The 22,199-nt window shown below is 44.1% G+C and overlaps 2 protein-coding genes and 1 non-coding gene across 3 annotated transcripts in view; 1 reads left to right on the top strand and 2 right to left on the bottom strand.

Annotated features, from left to right (window-relative positions):
• The first annotated feature begins 979 nt into the window (after positions 1-979).
• On the top strand, positions 980-3,541 carry LOC123741651 (histidine-rich glycoprotein-like). The gene is made up of 2 exons (XM_045714832.1): positions 980-1,006; positions 2,657-3,541. The coding sequence occupies exons 1-2, from the start codon at positions 980-982 to the stop codon at positions 3,539-3,541; spliced, it is 912 nt and encodes a 303-aa protein (XP_045570788.1).
• A 6,289-nt stretch (positions 3,542-9,830) lies between these two features.
• LOC106598589 (uncharacterized) lies at positions 9,831-10,738 on the bottom strand. Its single transcript, XR_006769409.1, has 2 exons — positions 10,535-10,738; positions 9,831-10,239 (listed from the first exon to the last, which is right to left on the bottom strand). It is a non-coding gene; the product is annotated as an uncharacterized protein (transcript).
• A 5,774-nt stretch (positions 10,739-16,512) lies between these two features.
• Positions 16,513-22,199, bottom strand: part of LOC106598248 (collagen alpha-5(IV) chain) — a 46,407-nt gene continuing 40,720 nt past the window's right edge. Inside the window, exons 36-39 of the mRNA XM_045714797.1 lie at positions 21,324-21,501; positions 20,468-20,582; positions 17,680-17,852; positions 16,513-17,143 (exon numbers count right to left, since the gene is read on the bottom strand). Of these exons, the coding sequence (XP_045570753.1) occupies positions 17,065-17,143; positions 17,680-17,852; positions 20,468-20,582; positions 21,324-21,501 (545 nt within the window). The 3' untranslated portion in view covers positions 16,513-17,064. The remainder of the gene's footprint in view (positions 17,144-17,679; positions 17,853-20,467; positions 20,583-21,323; positions 21,502-22,199) is intronic.

Below are 22,199 nucleotides of genomic sequence, written 5' to 3'. Positions count from 1 at the left end.
CCAAACTCGGTCCTCGGTGACCCCAAGGGGTGCACGTTTTGTTTTTTTTTGGTCCCTAGCACCACACAGCTGATTCAAATAATCAACTAATCATCAAGCTCATTTGAATCAGCTGTGTAGTGTTAGGGGTAATAAACACAACGTGCACCCAGTGGGATCCCCAGGACCGAGTTTGGGAAACACTGCATGAAGTGGTGGATATATCCTAACCTTAACCATGAAGTGGTGGATATATCCTAACCTTAACCATGAAGTGGTGGATATATCCTAACCTGCTAACCATGAAGTGGTGGATATATCCTAACTGCTACCATGAAGTGGTGGGGATGCAAAACGGACCTTAAATCAGCATGTACCTGCAACTTCATACTACTGGGGGGGATTGCGACGAAGCATTGCATGAAAAATGGATGTACTTTACAGAGAGGGAGGGGTTGAGGATAGAGAGTGAGAGTAAAATAGGTGTAATAGAAGTGAACAAAGAGAACACGTTTGGGGACAAAATGAAAACGCCAGAGGGACTGCCCAGGGGCTCAATACTGTGTAAAGGGATATTAGATTTATATTTTGGTTTGGAAATGATTTAACCGTCAATGGAACACACGCATTTATGCATTATGAATTGTGAGATAAAAAAATGCATTGATATTTAAATTCAGAATGAAGTTAGTGATTGTTTAAGAATAAAAATACATTATGAAAAGCTTTCACCAATTTACTGTGCCACTGTTTTCTTGTTGATAACCTTGTGCACTGTGTCCACTGAGTCCTTCCCCTGATAAGAACATCCCAAAAAATACTATTTTTTTCTCCACCCTCACCTTGATGTTCGAGAGAATGCCCAGTGTCAAATCATCGAAGGTGATTTATCATGTCATTCAGGCTCAAGTCCAATGTCATTTTGGGATTGCGCTCCTGCGCCCTTAATTATACCATTGTCATGGAAACAGACTTTTTCCCCCTGCTGTCTGCAAGGAGAATGAGGAGGAGGAAGAGGAGGAGGAAGGTTGGTGCTGATGGCTCCTGTACAGGGGACACTCTTTCCTTAGTGTTCTAGTTTTCTATTTGAATTTTCTCCCTCGTTTTAGGTGAGCACCTGAAAGAAAGGCAGCACTTCAGCAAGGGATGAGTGTACACCCACAGCGAGAGAGAGCAAGAGAGATGCAGAGGAAAAGAGAGAGAGGGAGAGAGATGCAGAGGAAAAGAGAGAGAGGGAGAGAGATGCAGAGGAAAAGAGAGAGGGAGAGAGATGCAGAGGAAAAGAGAGAGGGAGAGAGATGCAGAGGAAAAGAGAGAGAGAGGGAGAGGAAGATAAACCCAATTATCACTTTCATCTTTCTCGCTCCTAACAGCTCTCATACATACACACACCTCTCACAACAGCTACCATACACACACACACCTCTCACAACAGCTACCATACACACACACACACACCTCACAAAAAAGCTTGTGCTCTCTCACACACACACACACACACACTTCAAAGAAAGCTATTTTATCCCAAGGCTATTTTATCCCAAGGCTCTCCCTGATACAATCATTCTGAAGCTACGCTCATTTCTATGTAAAATTGGAGAATTATTGCTCCAAGATGTTACTGTCTACAGTGCTGAATAGAGTTGTTATTTTGAAGGTATTTCGATTGAGCCAAGACAAAGTCCAACTCTGGTACAGGAACCAATTCAAAATTATTTCTATGTTTAAGCGATAGTTAATTCAAAATAAAACTTTTGTCAAATGTTTACAAACCTTTAAAGGTCCAGTATGTAGCTTTGTGCGCACCCGACTAAGTACACAAAGAAATGTGAGTTATTGATCTGTAATTCTCATTGAAAGCAAGTCTGATAAGTGATAGATACATTCTATGTGCACTATTTCTGCTTCCTCTCCTTAAGTTTAGTTTTTGTGTCTTTTTACTTTATGGGTTTGTACACCAGCTTTAAACATCTGAAAATACAATATTTTTGGTTATTGAAAAAAATTATTCCCAGCAGTTTAGAGGGTACAATGATTCTATACACTGCATGTTTTGTCACATAAACTGAAATGAAGCAGACATGCTATCTGCCCCTTGCCATCTTTTGTTTAGATCCAGCTACTGTTATTACTGTAACATACAGTATCCCTCAATCACACATGAATAGGAAATATAGGCACCATCTAAAGGCTCCCGTTCATTTGGGATTGAGGCATATAGCCTTACATCTCGGCATTGGACCACTCTTGAGAAAGTTGTCTGAAAGAAACTGACAAACATTTTTGATTGAACTGTCCCTTTAATATCACAATTCACAGAAAGACAAGATCTATAATCTGTATAGGAATCTATGCTGTCCTTTTTTTCCTCCTGATAAACTTTTAATAGGTAGAAAACAGACAACAAACTGTTTTCTGGAAGTGGAAAACAGTCAGCTGTTTAGACTACCTCGGAAGTCCCTCGGCACCTGAGGAGAGCAATGTCAAGGACTGCAGCCAGCTCTCAGCCGCACTCCGCACCCTCCGACATGTAAATATGGAATAATGCAGGCTATCTGACTGCAGCCCTGCCTCCCACCTAGTCCCTGCCGCGTGAGGAAACACTGGGTCGACAGCTCTCCGTTGATTCTCTGAATACATTGAATTAATTATAACACTAACATTGAGTTAATACCAGCGTGAGACATCATCAGGCCATCATCAGACCATCATCAAGACCATCATCATCAGGCCATCATCAAGACCATCATCATTAGACCATCATCATCAGACCATCATCATCAGGCCATCATCATCAGACCATCATCAGACCATCATCATCAGACCATCATCAGGCCATCATCAGACCATCATCAGACCATCATCAGACCATCATCAGACCATCATCAGACCATCATCATCAGACCATCATCAGACCATCATCATCAGACCATCATCAGACCATCATCATCAGACCATCATCAGACCATCATCAAGGCCATCATCAGACCATCATCATCAGACCATCATCATCAGACCATCATCATCAGACCATCATCAGACCATCATCAGACCATCATCAGACCATCATCATCAGACCATCATCAGACCATCATCAGACCATCATCAGACCATCATCATTAGACCATCATCAGACAATCATCAAGGCCGTTATCAAGGCCATCATCAGACCATCATCATCAGACCATCATCATCAGACCATCATCAGACCATCATCAGACCATCATCAGACCATCATCATCAGACCATCATCAGACCATCATCATCAGACCATCATCATCAGACCATCATCAGGCCATCATCAGACCATCATCAGGCCATCATCAAGGCCATCATCAGACCATCATCATCAGACCATCATCATCAGACCATCATCATCAGACCATCATCATCAGACCATCATCATCAGACCATCATCATCAGACCATCATCAGACCATCATCATCAGACCATCATCAGACCATCATCAGGCCATCATCAGACCATCATCAAGGCCGTCATCAGACTATCATCAGACCATCATCAGACCATCATCAGACCATCATCAGACCATCATCATTAGACCATCATCAGACCATCATCAAGACCATCATCAAGGCCATCATCAGACCATCATCAGACCATCATCAAGACCATCATCAGACCATCATCATCAGACCATCATCAGACCATCATCAGACCATCATCAAGGCCATCATCAGACCATCATCAAGACCATCATCAGACCATCATCAAGGCCGTTATCAGACTATCATCAGACCATCATCAGACCATCATCAAGGCCATCATCAGTCCATCATCAAGGCCGTTATCAAGGCCATCATCAGACCATCATCAGACCATCATCAAGGCCATCATCAGACCATCATCAAGGCCATCATCAGACCATCATCATGACCATCATCAAGACCATCATCATCAGACCATCATCAAGACCATCATCAGACCATCATCAGACCATCATCATCAGACCATCATCAGACCATCATCAGACCATCATCCAGGCCTAATAAAGATCTACCTCCACGTCTTTCTTCTATTTTTCTTTCTTTCTATCTCTCTTTCTATCTCTCTCCTAGCTCTGAAGTAGAAGGAAGTTCCTCATAAAAAAAACAATTGGTCTCCATTCAACTAAGATTTAAGCAGTCTGCCTTTGATCTTAATGGGCTCGCAGGTCTTTCTCATGTCTTTTCATCCAAATCTACTGTTCAGAAGTGAAGAATGTATTGGATAATTGGCTTTAATTCTTTCCCAGAGCAAGGGAGAAAAGCAAGTTGGGAATCATTATATGGCTGTAAATGGAAGGAGGCATACAAGTGGGAGCGACTGCACAGAAGTCTTGGAAGTTTTGTGCTAGTCAGAAAAGAAAGATTACTACAGAGAAAACTGAGATGTTCTTCCTTTGTATGCCATGAGCCATTCTCTCTGTTTTAGTATTCACACAAAGACACACACACACACACACACACACACACACACACACACACAGCGTCACTGACTTATGAAGCACTGGGACAACTACTGATATACATGTAGTCCAATACACACACAATACACACACACACCTCACAGAAACACATATAACACACACACACCTCACAGAAACACATATAATACACACACACCTCACAGAAACACATATAATACACACACACCTCACAGAAACACATATAACACACACACATAATACACACACAGCTCACAGAAACACATATAATACACACACACCAAACAGAAACACACATAATACACACACACCAAACACAAACACACATAATACACACACATGCTAATACACACACACACGTACACACAGTGGCGGTGGTCCCTCATAGTCGAGGATTATGTCAGTCTGGCTTATGTATTCAGAGGTGTATGAATACTCCAACACACACACACACACACCAAACTCTGCAGGTATGATCGTGTAATTCGGCTGGCAGTGTTTCCTGTTATTTTACAATGCTGTTCTGCTCTTTCCCAATAGCCCAGGGACAGAACAGATCAATCCCAATAGCCCAGGGACAGAACAGATCAATCCCAATAGCCCAGGGACAGAACAGATCAATCCCAATAGCCCAGGGACAGAACAGATCAATCCCAATAGCCCAGGGACAGAACAGATCAATCCCAATAGCCCAGGGACAGAACAGATCAATCCCAATAGCCCAGGGACAGAACAGATCAATCCCAATAGCCCAGGGACAGAACAGATCAATTCCAATATCCCAGGGACAGAACAGATCAATCCCAATAGCCCAGGGACAGAACAGATCAATCCCAATAGCCCAGGGACAGAACAGATCAATTCCAATAGCCCAGGGACAGAACAGATCAATTCCAATAGCCCAGGGACAGAACAGATCAATCCCAATAGCCCAGGGACAGAACAGATCAATCCCAATAGTCATTATTCCATCTTATTCCCTCTCTCTCTCCATCTTATTCCCTCTCTCTCTCCATCTTATTCCCTTTCTCTCTCCATCTTATTCCCTCTCTAACTTATATCTCTCCCATCTTATTTCCTCTCTCCATCTTATTCATTCTCTAACTTATATCTCTCCATCTTATTCCCTCTCTCTCTCTCTCCATCTTATTCCTTCTCTCTCTTCATCTTATTCCCTCTCTCTCTGTCTTATTCCATCTCTCCATCTTATTCACTCTCTCCATCTTATTCTCTCTCTCCATTTTATTCCCTCAATTCAATTCAATTTAATTTAAGGGCTTTATTGGCATCATGCCAATGAAATAGATAATAAACAAAAGTGAAATAAACAGTAAACATTACACTCCAAAGGAATAGAGATACTTCAAATGTCATATTATGTCTATATACAGTGTTGTAACGATGTGCAAATAGTTAAAGTACAAAAGGGGAAATAAATCAACATGAATATGGGTTGTATTTACAATGGTGTTTGTTCTTCACTGGTTGCCCATTTCTTGTGACAACAGGTCACAAATCTTGCTGCTGTCACTCTCTCCATCTTATTCCCTCTCTCTCCATCTTATTCCCTCTCTCTCCATCTTATTCCCTCTCTCTCTCTCTCTCTCTCTCATCTCTATCTGTATTCTCAGTCACTCCATCTCACTCCATCTCATTCCATCTCACTCCCCCTCACTCTCTCTCATTCCATCTCACTCCATCCCACTCATCTCACTCCCCCTCACTCCCTCTCATTCCATCTCACTCATCTCACTCCATCTCACTCCCCCTCACTCCCTCTCACTCCATCTCACTCCATCTCATTCCCTCTCACTCCTTCTCACTCCCCCTCACTCCCTCTCGTTCCATCTCACTCCATCTCACTCCCCCTCACTCCATCTCACTCCATCTCACTCCATCTCACTCCCCCTCACTCCATCTCACTCCCTCTCGTTCCATCTCACTCCATCTCACTCCCCCTCACTCCCTCTCATTCCATCTCACTCATCTCACTCCCCCTCACTCCCTCTCATTCCATCTCACTCATCTCACTCCCCCTCACTCCCTTTCATTCCTCTCACTCTCACTCCATCTCACTCCATCTCACTCCCCCTCACGCCCTCTCATTCCATCTCACTCCATCTCACTCCCCCTCACTCCCTCTCACTCCCCCTCACTCCCTCTCATTCCATCTCACTCCATCTCACTCCCCCTCACTCCCTCTCACTCCCCCTCACTCCATCTCACTCCCCCTCACTCCCTATCATTCCATCTCACTCCCTCTCACTCCATCTCACTCCCCCTCACTCCCTCTCACTCCATCTCACTCCCCTCACTCCCTCTCACTCCCCCTCACTCCATCTCACTCCCCCTCACTCCATCTCACTCCCCCTCACTCCCTCTCACTCCATCTCACTCCATCTCACTCCCCCTCACTCCATCTCACTCCCCCTCACTCCCTCTCACTCCATCTCACTCCCCCACACTCCATCTCACTCCCCCTCACTCCCTCTCCCTCTCACTCCATCTCACTCCCCCTCACTCCATCTCACTCCCCCTCACTCCATCTCACTCCCCCTCACTCCCTCTCATTCCATCTCACGTTCTCTCTACTTTCTCTTTTAGCCCTATTCATTCATTAATGCTTATTTCATTCTTTCAAACCCAAGCTCATGCAGTCACTACATACAGTGTTGTAACGATGTGCAAATAGTTAAAGTACAAAAGGGGAAATAAATCAACATGAATATGGGTTGTATTTACAATGGTGTTTGTTCTTCACTGGTTGCCCATTTCTTGTGACAACAGGTCACAAATCTTGCTGCTGTCACTCTCTCCATCTTATTCCCTCTCTCTCCATCTTATTCCCTCTCTCTCCATCTTATTCCCTCTCTCTCCATCTTATTCCCTCTCTCTCCATCTTATTCCCTCTCTCTCCATCTTATTCCCTCTCTCTCCATCTTATTCCCTCTCTCTCCATCTTATTCCCTCTCTCTCCATCTTATTCCCTCTCTCTCCATCTTATTCCTTCTCTCTTTTTTTTACATTGTAGAAGTGAATGACGTCAAAAGGATGAAATATGCATGTGTCTGTGCCTATGTTTGTGTTGCTTCACAGTCTGAGACCTCAGTATGCCTACACATCACAAATTCAGGCTCTTATGAGCATAGCAGGTAAACTGAGACTCACAGACTACCCAGCATAGGCAGCATACTAAATTGTAGTCCAGTTAATGTCATATAGAAGTGAATATCCATATACAACGATGATGTGTTTACATCTTTACTACTGTCGTGTATAGATTATTGAACTACATCTAGGGAAATTGCAGACATTATGAATTGCAGGTTGATGGAGTGGAACGCCAGGCTAAGAGCTCCCTCTGCTGCTGATGAAGAGCTGTAGCTCATGATACACCAAGCTATCAAAATGCAACACAAGGGAAAACAAACATTCCTTGATTTTAATAAGAGTTAAAGGGGCGATCTGCAGTTCCAACAACCCCCCCCCCACCACCACCACCACTGTTGACAGCACAGGTGCATCAAAGCTGGAACCGAGAGACTGAAAACAGCTTTTATCTCCAGACCGTTAGACTGTTAAATAGTCACCACTTGCCGGCCTCCACCCAGTACCCTGCCCTGAACTTTAGTCACTGTTACTAGCCTCCACCCAGTACCCTGCCCTGAACTTTAGCCACTGTAACTAGCCTCCACCCAGTACCCTGCCCTGAACTTTAGTCACTGTAACTAGCCTCCACCCAGTACCCTGCCCTGAACTTTAGCCACTGTTACTAGCCTCCACCCAGTACCCTGCCCTGAACTTTAGTCACTGTTACTAGCCTCCACCCAGTACCCTGCCCTGAACTTTAGTCACTGTTACTAGCCTCCACCCAGTACCCTGCCCTGAACTTTAGCCACTGTTACTAGCCTCCACCCAGTACCCTGCCCTGAACTTTAGTCACTGTAACTAGCCTCCACCCAGTACCCTGCCCTGAACTTTAGCCACTGTTACTAGCCTCCACCCAGTACCCTGCCCAGAACTTTAGCCACTGTTACTAGCCTCCACCCAGTACCCTGCCCAGAACTTTAGCCACTGTTACTAGCCTCCACCCAGTACCCTGCCCTGAACTTTAGTCACTGTTACTAGCCACCACCCAGTACCCTGCCCTGAACTTTAGCCACTGTTACTAGCCTCCACCCAGTACCCTGCCCTGAACTTTAGCCACTCTTACTAGCCTCCACCCAGTACCCTGCCCTGAACTTTAGTCACTGTTACTAGCCTCCACCCAGTACCCTGTCCTGAACCTTAGTCACTGTTACTAGCCTCCACCCAGTACCCTGTCCTGAACCTTAGAGACTGTTACTAGCCTCCACCCAGTACCCTGTCCTGAACTTTAGTCACTGTTACTAGCCTCCACCCAGTACCCTGCCCTGAACTTTAGTCACTGTTACTAGCCAGCTACCACCCGGTACTCTACCCTGCACCTTAGAGACTGCTGCCCTGTGTCCATAGTCATTGAACACTGGTCACTTTAATCATGTTTATACTGTTTTACCTACTTCATATGTATATACTGTATTCAGGTCAAGGCTCATCCTATATAACTACTGCTCTACACACCTTTTCTATTCATATACTGTCTTTAATGTCTATACACACCATCATATTCATATATATTTATATTCTGACATTGTTCCTCTGACATTGCTCATTGTAATATTTATAGATTTTGTAATTCCTTGGGGATGGAGAAATGTAACCACTCTCAAATTCATAGCCAAAGCTATGAATACAAGGACTGACCATCCAAGATATCAAATGATCATTTTTAACGTGTTTAACAGCTATACTGTGTTTGTTTACAATTAGCCTACATGGTTTACAAACAATGGAGTAAAACAAGCTTATATTTTGGGTTGTGATGAAGTACGACAGTTGAACTAAGCTCATGAGGCATTTATAAGTTATATTCTTCAAGAAACAATGAGCCTATGGTTACAGGTTATTAGAAACATATCATTTGAAATGGATAATGTTCCTGTAACCCCCCCAACAAAAAATAACAGAGATAAATATAAATGTCTAAAAAGAATACATGGGTAGCCTACAGGTATACATCATTCATTTAAAAGTAAAATATAAATGGATTTATCAAACGCAGATTACCCATTTCAAGTCCATTTTAATCTGTATCATCACATAGTATTTCTTAGAACAGTAGGCTATCTGCCATTCTAAGAAATGAGAGAGAGACAGACAGACAGAGAGATTTCACTTTTGTGTATTATCTATTTCACTTGATTTGGCAATATAAACATGTTTCTCACGTGAATAAAGCCCCTTAAATTGAAATTGAATTGAGAGAGAGAGAGAGAGAGAGAAAGAGAGAAAGAAAAGTATAATTCTGGAGACAAACGATTAATAAATAATTCTGATTTTATTTCAACTTGATAAATAGGCTATAGCCTCACAACCATGTAACTTAAAATTAATTAAAAAAAAAAAAAATACGTTAAATTAACAATTTAGTAAAAACTTTGGCAAGCTGGTAAGGATTTGTAATAAAATCTGTCGTCGATTCAAAGGTCATGTGATTGGGAGTAAAAGTAACCCGTCGGTCAGCATGCGGTCCATGACTTCCAGAAGAACACTTTGCATCCTTCTTTACGAACCCGCGAGTCCTGTGGTATAGTCTCGCGCCTACTCTCCGGTTTCCCGACACTCTCCGGTCCATGAGGGGGGAAGTTTATTTTGAACGTGTTGTCATGGTGTGACTGTGAAAGCTTGTACAGCAACCAGACGAGGTTGTATTTGTCGTCGGCGGCGGATACCTGTGAAAGAAAAAAAGACATGTTATATAGCTGCAATGTTAAATGCATTCCTTGTTAATTAAAATAGCATATAGCCTAGCATAGGTAGGCTAGTCTACTGAAATAAAACGTCCAAAGTGAAGGAGCCTGTCATTTTGTGCGTTTACTGCCATTCTTCCAATTAGCCATTTCAGCACAATGGACAAATCCACTCATTTAATTTAATGCAAGCACGTTCCACTAAGTAACGTCAACTTTATATCGCCTAATTTTCACAAACTTTAAAAAGGTACTAATAGAACACCATGCTCCTCACCTGTTTATCCTGTAATGTTTCGAGCCATGTTGGTTTATCCTCGTTAACGAAAGAGTCGACCTTCCCCATCTGACACAGAGTGACACACACAAGCACAAATGCGCACCAGATTCCGGTGAGGGCCATCTGGACTCTGGTAGGTCTGTCGAGCTGGTATAGATGAGATGTCCCAAGATGGAATGATGGAACGAAACTGTGACTAACTTGCAGCTGCCTCGGTAGCTGGTCTTTTTAAACCAATGTATTACGTAAGATGAGGGTGAGGTAATAAAATTGTATTTGTCCTCAGTGATGCATTAAAGCATGTGATGTGACAGATCATTTACAGCAGTCATTAGGGGTCTGGAACTAAAGGCAACTCTTGTTCTTCTCATAGTTGCAAAACTGCATATTTGACAACGAGATGTTGGGGCATAATAAAACATGTTACAGGTAATTTTAATTTGTAGCCTGTAAGTCTTTAACGCACCATTTATTCAGACCATAAATTCCACTCGTGCTGTGTGTGGCCTACATGTTTTTTTTCTCCTCTTACTGCCTCAGCTATAACTGGTACCCACACTCACGTCATTGCGGATCTAGAGGCCTAAGTGAATGTAATGTTATCATCGGTTGTTTTCACATATTTGCACGCACACAGATCCACACACTGCTATTACAAGCTGGTTTCCGTGCGACTGGCCGCGCAATGTGCACTCGTGAAATAAAACGTTAATGACACCGACATGGCGCAAAAGTGATCTCATTAACCCTTTTTTCTGCGCCATAAAACGGGCAGACATTGGGGGATACAGAGGTCACGGAAGTCGCTCATCATCGCGGCATGCTCCACACTGGTTCCCTCTGCCTTGTCTATTACTGAAGATTTACACTCTGTTTGACATATATCTGTTAGTCCGTAGTATCCCCTCTCCCACCCCTCTTATTACAGTTGTAGACAGGGGCAGACTTGGACCAAAAATCGTCCCTGGCATTTCTAACACAACTGCCCATTTTTTTTCCTTGAGGTCCCCACACCGGCCCATTTTCCCTTGAGGCCCACATTATTAGCCAAATAATGCTAATTTTGCGCAAAAAAACAACAAACATGTTATACAGGCCCGCTGTGCTAAAAATGGACCTGGCCCTGGTTGTAGCATATATGTATTCACACAGTAGCCTTAGCTGACCAGTCACTTAGATTATGTTGAATTAAAATGCATGTTTAATGTTGTTATCACAAGCCATTGATAATTCCTATACCTAGAAAGTAATGCTTGGCAAACCCAAGACAAAATAATATGGCTCCTCTTATGGGAGTTCACCTTGAAAGGGAAGAAGGTAGACCCTAAAGGCGCAATCTGCAGTTGATATATATCTTTTATTATTTATAAATTAATGATATGTAACCTACACATTGATTCTTGAAGTTTATAACTTATAAATGCTTCATGAGATTAGTTCAACTCCATCACAATCTAAAATAGAAGCTTTTTTTTACTCCAATGTTTGTTAACAAAGTAAATTTAAACAAACACTGTATAGCCTCAAAACATGGTCAAAATTATACTTTTTATAGCATGGACGGTCATTCCTTGCATCAGTAGCTTTGTGTATGAATTTGACAGTGGTTACATTTTTCCAGCCCCATCCCTTAAATTTTTACAGAAACAGTGACGGGAAATACTTTGTTTTTGTTTCAACTGCAGATTGCCCATTTAAGGGGATAGCGCGCGACTTTATTGAATGATATACTATAGGAGGATCATGTCGCGCCGCTGCCATTAGTCTTCCACTAAGTGGATTAATCCTATTAGTACAGGGGGTAGTAGTGCCCGTCACTCACTGGTTCATTGCACCTTGCATGGTGTCCACAACGTGTCCGCAACGTGTCCTCAACGTGTCCGCAACGTGTCCTCAACGTGTCCCCAACGTGTCCTCAACGTGTCCCCAACGTGTCCTCAACGTGTCCCCAACGTGTCCGCAACGTGTCCCCAACGTGTCCGCAACGTGTCCGCAACGTGTCCGCAACCACAACGTGTCCGCAACGTGTCCACAACGTGTCCGCAACCACAACGTGTCCGCAACGTGTCCCCAACGTGTCCGCAACGTGTCCTCAACGTGTCCGAGAAAATGGCTTTCTAATATTAAGGGGAAAGGGGGATACCTAGTCAGTTGCACAACTGAAATGTGTCTTCTGCATTTAACCCAACCCCTCTGAATCAGAGATGTGCGGAGGGCTGCCTTAATCAACATCCACATCTTCAGTGCCCAGGGAACAGTGGGTTAACTGACTGGCTCAGGGGCAGAACGACAGATTTTGACCTTGTCAGCTCGGGGATTCGATCCAGCAACACTTTCAGGTTACTGGCCCAACGTTCTAACCACTAGGCTATTAACTGTGGTAGTAGTGCCTTCCTATGGCTTACTATGCTCTGCAACATGGTCTCATTAGAATACGTAAAAAAGTGACATTCAAACATAGTAGTTGCATGTCGCTTCTTTCTGTTATTGCCTTACGTCAAAGTAGTGTTTTCTAAAGATGCTGTGGCTTTGTTATCCACTATGACATTGGGATGTTCAAGCTATTGACCACAGCCATTAAATGGGTGAGTGAGTTTTAGTTATTCTACCTTCGGGGCCAATACCGTTTTTCTGATGGTAGTGCGATTTAAAGAGGCAGTGCAGTCAAAAATGTGATTTCTGTATTTTTTTATAATAGTTCCACACTATGAGGTCGAAATAACACAGAAATTGAAAAAATTATGATAATGCCCTTTTAGTGTAAGAGCCTTTTGAAGAAAATAAAAAACAGCTGTAATTTCAGCCCGTTCAGGTGGGATGGCATTTTGGCCCACAGCATGACATCACAATCTGATCTGATTATTCTGACCAATGACCAGTCATCTTTTATTTGCATATGTATCCTTCTACTTTCAAGGGGTAAGCGGGGTAGGCTCTAGACTGAGTCTAGACGACCCTATCCGCCAATCAGGGCTGTGTATGTAAATATATTTAAAATTGTATCAACACGCCCACATGATCAGACTGAGCATTTCAATGGCAAAAGGAGGCTCAGCGAAATAAATGACAAAAAATACATTTGGAGTTATTTTTATGAAATATACACAAACAGTGATTTATTAGACTTGCAGTGATGATTTAAAAGATCTATAAAAAAGACTGCATGGGAGCTTTAATGAGTCCTTTCCTACTGAGTGAAGGAGAAACAAGACAACGGAATCATCACAGAGAGAATGTAAAGGGTCATTGGCTCATGGCTGATTAAAATGTCCAGCTGGCCCGTCAAACCAGCCGGCATTCACACACATAAGTACAGACACACACGCACGCACGTACGCACACACACAGGCACATGCACACACGTAGCCAGGCGATAACAAATTCCGTTTTTTCTACTAACTCGTTGCTGTAACACCTTTATGGACTTTTCTATTGACCTTCAGCGCCATGGACACCTCCAGTGTGTTGGCCTTCAGCACCGTGGACAGCTCCAGTGTGTTGACCTTCAGCACCATGGACAGCTCCAGTGTGTTGACCTTCAACACCGTGGACAGCTCCAGTGTGTTGACCTTCAGCACCATGGACAGCTCCAGTGTGTTGAACTTCAAAACCGTGGACAGCTCCAGTGTGTCGACCTTCAGCACCGTGGACAGCTCCAGTGTGTTGAACTTCAACACCATGGACAGCTCCAGTGTGTTGCGCTTCAGCACCATGGACAGCTCCAGTGTGTTGCCCTTCAACACCATGGACAGCTCCAGTGTGTTGCCCTTCAGCACCGTGGACAGCTCCAGTGTGTTGCCCTTCAGCACCATGGACAGCTCCAGTGTGTTGACCTCCAGCACCATGGACAGCTCCAGTGTGTTGACCTTCAGCACCATGGACAGCTCCAGTGTGTTGACCTTCAGCGCCATGGACAGCTCCAGTGTGTTGACCTTCAACACCATGGACAGCTCCAGTGTGTTGCTCTTCAGCACCATGGACAGCTCCAGTGTGTTGCCCTTCAGCACCGTGGACAGCTCCAGTGTGTTGCCCTTCAGCACCGTGGACAGCTCCAGTGTGTTGCCCTTCAGCACCGTGGACAGCTCCAGTGTGTTGCCCTTCAGCACCGTGGACAGCTCCAATGTGTTGCCCTTCAGCACCATGGACAGCTCCAGTGTGTTGCCCTTCAGCACCATGGACAGCTCCAGTGTGTTGACCTTTTAATTTAGGAAATGAGAGGATTCTTGTAATAGGGATTGTGACTGTGGAAGTTAACAAAGAGAGAATGTTATATTTCAGGAGCAGGATGTTGGTCTTTTAGTCTCTTACTGAACAGTAAATTGTGATGTAGAATTACATTTTGGAAACAAAACAGTATACTGTGGAAAGTGAATGTAGACTTACAGACGCATGTGTTTTCCCATTAGCTACCGGCTATAGCCAGCTTTCACTAGTACACTGACTGCACACATTCACATCATTTGTTATTTCCATAGGATGTCTTGTCCAGACCTGTTCAAACATAGGATGTCCTGCCCAGACCTGTTCTCTCAGTTCGCTATGAAGGCGGTTTCCCTGCCAACCAAAGTGATGTGTAACCTACTCATGTGTGATAGAATGTTAATGATGTCAGGGCTGTACGATGGAGCTCTTTCCCACTGAATAGTCCATGTCATCTAGATGGTCATTTCAGGTTTACACAAGTTCCTTAGAAATATCCATCTGGTTAAGCGAGTTCCAAGGTCTGTTTGGAATTAGTCAATAATGTTTCAATCTAGTGCCAGTCAATGAGGTTTGCCATATGTCACCATTTTATTTCCAAGCAACGGTAAACATCAAAACAAGCTTTCAGTTGTGTTGTTCATGCTCAAGTAATTGGGTCTGACCTCTCATAACAGCATAATGCAGGCTAACGCCAACTACTGTGATTGGTCATAAAGATGAATGAAGATGATCCGGCATCCTCAGATCAAAGTTATTCCACTGGGGGGAATGGGCTTCAGTGGGCCTGGGTGGTGTATTAACCCACTCATTAACAGTACAGTACCCTGACAGCGTGACAAGGAGAGAAGAGACGTGACAAGGAGAGAAGAGACGTGACAAGGGGAGAGGAGACGTGACAAGGGGAGAGGAGACGTGACAAGGGGAGAGGAGACGTGACAAGGGGAGAGGAGACGTGACAAGGGGAGAGGAGACGTGACAAGGAGAGAAGAGTCGTGACAAGGAGAGAGGAGACGTGACAAGGGGAGAGGAGACGTGACAAGGGGAGAGGAGACGTGACAAGGGGAGAGGAGACGTGACAAGGGGAGAGGAGACGTGACAAGGAGAGAAGAGACGTGACAAGGGGAGAGGAGACGTGACAAGGGGAGAGGAGACGTGACAAGGGGAGAGGAGACGTGACAAGGGGAGAGGAGACGTGACAAGGGGAGAGGAGACGTGACAAGGAGAGAGGAGACGTGACAAGGGGAGAGGAGACGTGACAAGGGGAGAGGAGACGTGACAAGGAGAGAGGAGACGTGACAAGGGGAGAGGAGACGTGACAAGGGGAGAGGAGACGTGACAAGGAGAGAAGAGACGTGACAAGGAGAGAAGAGACGTGACAAGGAGAGAAGAGACGTGACAAGGGGAGAAGAGACGTGACAAGGAGAGAAGAGACGTGACAAGGAGAGAAGAGACGTGACAAGGAGAGAAGAGACGTGACAAGGGAGAGAAGAGACGTAACAAGGAGAGAGGAGACGTGACAAGGGGAGAAGAGACGTGACATTATTCATGGCAATGAGTATAGTTAGACTTTATTGAGGAGAAATGTGCTTACTATGACTGAGATATGTGGTTAGTTGTCTCACCTAGCTATCTTCAGATGAATGCACTGACTAAGATGTTCTGGATAAGAACGTCTGCTAAATGACTAAAAGGTAAATGTAAAAATGCAGATTGTCTGCAAAGAAAATGTTATGGCATTTAGACCTAAACTCAAGCAATTACACAGACGCAACTCCGAGTGAATGTTTATTTGGAATTATCCAACCATTGTAATAAAAAAATTTTACAAACACAAAAAAAATCATGTTTTTTTGTTGTGAGAGAGCACCTATGTTGAAGGGAATACCCGAGACACATTATCAAATATACATGTTAATAGAGACAAACACAATAGCTATATACAGTACAGTGCTTGAGACTTTATAAAACCACTTAGTTACATTAAAATCACATGTGTGTGGTCCTCAGTGCAAGGGCTCAATATAATTACAACCCAGAAGGTGATGTTAACAGTAGTTCCAAGGTATCTTAAATAAACATGTCAGTCTTGATCCGGAATAATTCAGCCGTGTCTTTTGGACTGGGAACCATACCAGTTTGCAAATAGTATCTTACATGTTCCAAATATTTTGAGTGATTGCTTGAGCCTAGCTGGATTTGTCTGAAAGAACACCCAATTATAAATACATTAGAATATGATTATTATCATTGTTAAATCCATCAAAGTAATGGTTCATTTTGCACTGCCTGAGGCTGAATGTGGGTTATAATGCACTACCATTGCTTCATGGTTTCCTGCATACACGGCAGCGACTGATGACATTCTCTAGAAGACGTCCCTTCACCGTCTGGGGCACAGGCTTACTGCAGGGGGGAGAGCACACAGAACAGGGCCCATATTCACAAAGCATTAACGAGTAGGAGCGCTGGTCTAGGATCATGTCCGCCCACTCCATATCATTTGATTCATTATGATCTAAAAGGCAAAACTGATCCTAGATCAGTAAAGTATGCACTGTAAGGAAAGTAGGCTCTATTTAGAGTAGTACCATGACATATGGTTTAGTTCAATCTGACAACAGTATTACTGTATACTGTGCTTTAAAATACAGGGTATTATACCATTAGAGTTGACAGATACATCGTAAAACACAAGAAGTCTACAACTTCAAATGAAATCCAACATAGTATAGTATAGTTGAGTATAGCATAGAACAAAACAGAATATGATACAGTGTTGATAGATTAGGTTAGGCATAGATAGGTGGACATTTCATGTATGTTAGAGCTAGGCTAGAACAAAAGTCTGCACACACTTTGCAGGCCTCCATCCCCACCATGCACACACACACACACACACACACACACACCGAATCAGTCTCTGCTGAGATTATTCTAACCTGAACATGTGGATGGGGTCGAGCAAGGCCAGCCAGAAGCTGTAGGAGTCAGGGAAGTAGTTACAGGTTCCTCGGCCGTGACACTCGATGAAGGGGACCTGGCGGAAGTGTTCTAGACACGAGCCTGGGGAGCCCAGGGGCTGGCCCGACCCCTCAGCACCCGCACCCGTTTGCTGGGAGAAAAGGAAAGAGGTGGAGGAGAGTGGTGGTGGAGGAGAGAGGTGGAGGAGAGAGGTAGAGGAGAACGGTGGAGGAGAAAGGAGAAGAGAAAAGAGATGGGAAGCAATTGGGAATGGAAAGGAGGAGAGGAGTATAGAAAATGAGGAGAGGTGAGGAGAAAGGGAAAAAGAAAGGAGATGACAAGATGGAAAGCGACGGATGGAAAGAAAGCGGGGGATGGAAAGAAAGCAGGGGTTTGAAGTGGTGAGGGGTAGAGCAGTATAGAGAAGGAGAGTTAGTTAGACTGAGTTTTGAATGATGGCACAATGGACTCTGCTCCATACGCTGCTACTATGATATTTAATTCACATCATTATCATTCATTCACATCATTATCATTCATTCACATCATTATCATTCACACCATTATCATTCATTCACATCATTATCATTCACATCCTTATCATTCACATCATTACCGTTCAGATCATTGTCATTCATTCACATCATTATCATTCATATCTGTATCATTCACATCACTATCATTCACATCCTTATCATTCACATCCTTATCATTCACATCCTTATCATTCACATCCGTATCATTCAAATCATTGTCATTCACATCACTATCATTCACATCCTTATCATTCACATCCTTATCATTCACATCCTTATCATTCACATCATTATCATTCATATCATTATCATTCACATCATTATCATTCATATCCTTATCATTCACATCACTATCATTCACATCCTTATCATTCACATCCTTATCATTCACATCCTTATCATTCACATCATTATCATTCATATCATTATCATTCACATCATTATCATTCATATCAATCGCATTTATCAATGTACACATATACTGTACAGATATTAAACAGTATATATGGATATGTGTAATACAGGGAGCAGATTGTTAGTGGCCAGGTGGAACCAGCCTGATCGCATCATTCACCATTCTGTTTCACTTCATGAATCAGTCTGGCCATTTTCTGTAAATTAGAACCAATCAGCATCCTCTCAGAAACAAAAGGTGGCTCTAGGACAGAATACCACAATTAGGCAGTCCTCTGATTGGTTGAAGGTGATCCAATCGCAGACAAGTACATTTTGAATAATGCCCTTCACTACAGACATATGCACAAAATGTATCAAAGAAGAGCAATGCCAGACTGATATGTGAAGTGAAATAGGTCAGGATGGTTCCACCAGGCTAGGTTGTTACCATGATAAAGGTCAGGATGGTTCCACCAGGCTAGGTTGTTACCATGATAAAGGTCAGGATGGTTCCACCAGGCTAGGTTGTTACCATGATAAAGGTCAGGATGGTTCCACCAGGCTAGGTTGTTACCATGATAAAGGTCAGGATGGTTCCACCAGGCTAGGTTGTTACCATGATAAAGGTCAGGATGGTTCCACCAGGCTAGGTTGTTACCATGATAAAGGTCAGGATGGTTCCACCAGGCTAGGTTGTTACCATGATAAAGGTCAGGATGGTTCCACCAGGCTAGGTTGTTACCATGATAAAGGTCAGGATGGTTCCACCAGGCTAGGTTGTTACCATGACAAAGGTCAGGATGGTTCCACCAGGCTAGGTTGTTACCATGACAAAGGTCAGGATGGTTCCACCAGGCTAGGTTGTTACCATGATAAAGGTCAGGATGGTTCCACCAGGCTAGGTTGTTACCATGACAAAGGTCAGGATGGTTCCACCAGGCTAGGTTGTTACCATGACAAAGGTCAGGATGGTTCCACCAGGCTAGGTTGTTACCATGACAAAGGTCAGGATGGTTCCACCAGGCTAGGTTGTTACCATGACAAAGGTCAGGATGGTTCCACCAGGCTAGGTTGTTACCATGACAAAGGTCAGGATGGTTCCACCAGGCTAGGTTGTTACCATGACAAAGGTCAGGATGGTTCCACCAGGCTAGGTTGTTACCATGATAAAGGTCAGGATGGTTCCACCAGGCTAGGTTGTTACCATGACAAAGGTCAGGATGGTTCCACCAGGCTAGGTTGTTACCATGACAAAGGTCAGGATGGTTCCACCAGGCTAGGTTGTTACCATGATAAAGGTCAGGATGGTTCCACCAGGCTAGGTTGTTACCATGACAAAGGTCAGGATGGTTCCACCAGGCTAGGTTGTTACCATGACAAAGGTCAGGATGGTTCCACCAGGCTAGGTTGTTACCATGATAAAGGTCAGGATGGTTCCACCAGGCTAGGTTGTTACCATGATAAAGGTCAGGATGGTTCCACCAGGCTAGGTTGTTACCATGATAAAGGTCAGGATGGTTCCACCAGGCTAGGTTGTTACCATGACAAAGGTCAGGATGGTTCCACCAGGCTAGGTTGTTACCATGACAAAGGTCAGGATGGTTCCACCAGGCTAGGTTGTTACCATGACAAAGGTCAGGATGGTTCCACCAGGCTAGGTTGTTACCATGACAAAGGTCAGGATGGTTCCACCAGGCTAGGTTGTTACCATGACAAAGGTCAGGATGGTTCCACCAGGCTAGGTTGTTACCATGACAAAGGTCAGGATGGTTCCACCAGGCTAGGTTGTTACCATGATAAAGGTCAGGATGGTTCCACCAGGCTAGGTTGTTACCATGACAAAGGAGTATCCAGTCCACAGGGATTCCCAGTCACCAGGACAGTCTGGGAGCTGGGCAGTCTGGCTGTGGATGGCCATGGCATTGGAGCTGCCCTCACACACTGAACACCTAATTACATGCACGCACGCCCACCCACCCGCACGCACGCACGCACACGCGCACGCGCACACACACACACACACACACACACACACACACACACACACACACACAGTGTAATTGGATTTTTTGGCCTGCAAGTATGTTTGTGTGTGTGAGTTAGTGTGTGTGTGAGTTAGTGTGTGTTTGAGTTAGTGTGTGTGTGAGTCAGTGTGTGTGTGAGTTAGTGTGTGTTTGAGTCAGTGTGTGTGTGAGTTAGTGTGTGTTTGAGTCAGTGTGTGTGTGAGTTAGTGTGTGTTTGAGTCAGTGTGTGTGTGAGTTAGTGTGTGTTTGAGTCAGTGTGTGTGTGAGTTAGTGTGTGTTTGAGTCAGTGTGTGTGTGAGTTAGTGTGTGTTTGAGTCAGTGTGTGTGTGAGTTAGTGTGTGTTTGAGTCAGTGTGTGTGTGAGTTAGTGTGTGTTTGAGTCAGTGTGTGTGTGTGAGTCAGTGTGTGAGTCCTGGGGTTCCAGACTGTCATAGAACATTTGGCTGCATGGAGGTTAATTTAATCATTGACCAGACATGAGTTACTGTAAATTGTTATTTCCTTATAACTATACAGATCCTAGACTTAAAAAAGCACTACAAATGATGAAATTAACATACCGGGTGTGTGGGTGTGTGAGTTAGTGTGTGTGTGAGTCAGTGTGTGTGTGAGTCAGTGTGTGTGTGAGTCAGTGTGTGTGTGAGTCCTTTCTCTCTGGGCTGTGTACCTGCTGATGTAGCTGCTGATCTCGTCTCCTCTGATCAGGTCCATGCTGCGTGGCATGGGCTTCTCTGTGGACAGCCAATAGGAGTAGTCGTTGCGTGCGGCGTAGCGACAAGTGTCGTCCGTGTCACAGAACAGGAAGGGCATGGTGGAGAAACGAGGCAGGCAGCTGCCCATGGAGCCTGGGGGGACAGTGGTGAGGTCATCAAAGAAGGCTAAAGTCACAATATTAGCACCTCAATCACCCCAAATGACACCTTTATCGTGGCCCCGAGACACTGTAGATCTGAAGGGATTGGATAGGTATTAGCCCACATGGTATTATAACTCCACCTTGCCTGCTGATAGGCTTGTTGGGAGTTCCGCCATATTACTTACACCTTTACACCCTCTAACACCTATACACCCTCTGATACCTTTACACCCTCTGACACCTTTACACCCTCTAACACCTATACACCCTCTGATACCTTTACACCCTCTAACACCTTTACACCCTCTGACACCTATACACCCTCTAACACCTATACACCCTCTAACACCTATACACCCTCTAACACCTATACACCCTCTAACACCTATACACCCTCTGACACCTTTACACCCTCTAACACCTATACACCCTCTGACACCTTTACACCCTCTAACATCTTTACACCCTCTAACACCTATACACCCTCTAACACCTATACACCCTCTATCACCTATACACCCTCTAACACCTTTACACCCTCTGACACCTTTACACCCTCTAACACCTATACACCCTCTAACACCTATACACCCTCTAACACCTATACACCCTCTATCACCTATACACCCTCTAACACCTATACACCCTCTAACACCTATACACCCTCTGACACCTTTACACCCTCTG

Source organism: Salmo salar, chromosome ssa03 (assembly GCF_905237065.1).
Source record: "Salmo salar chromosome ssa03, Ssal_v3.1, whole genome shotgun sequence".
Taxonomy (NCBI): Eukaryota; Metazoa; Chordata; class Actinopteri; order Salmoniformes; family Salmonidae; genus Salmo; species Salmo salar.
This window is presented reverse-complemented; position numbering and strand designations above follow the sequence as displayed.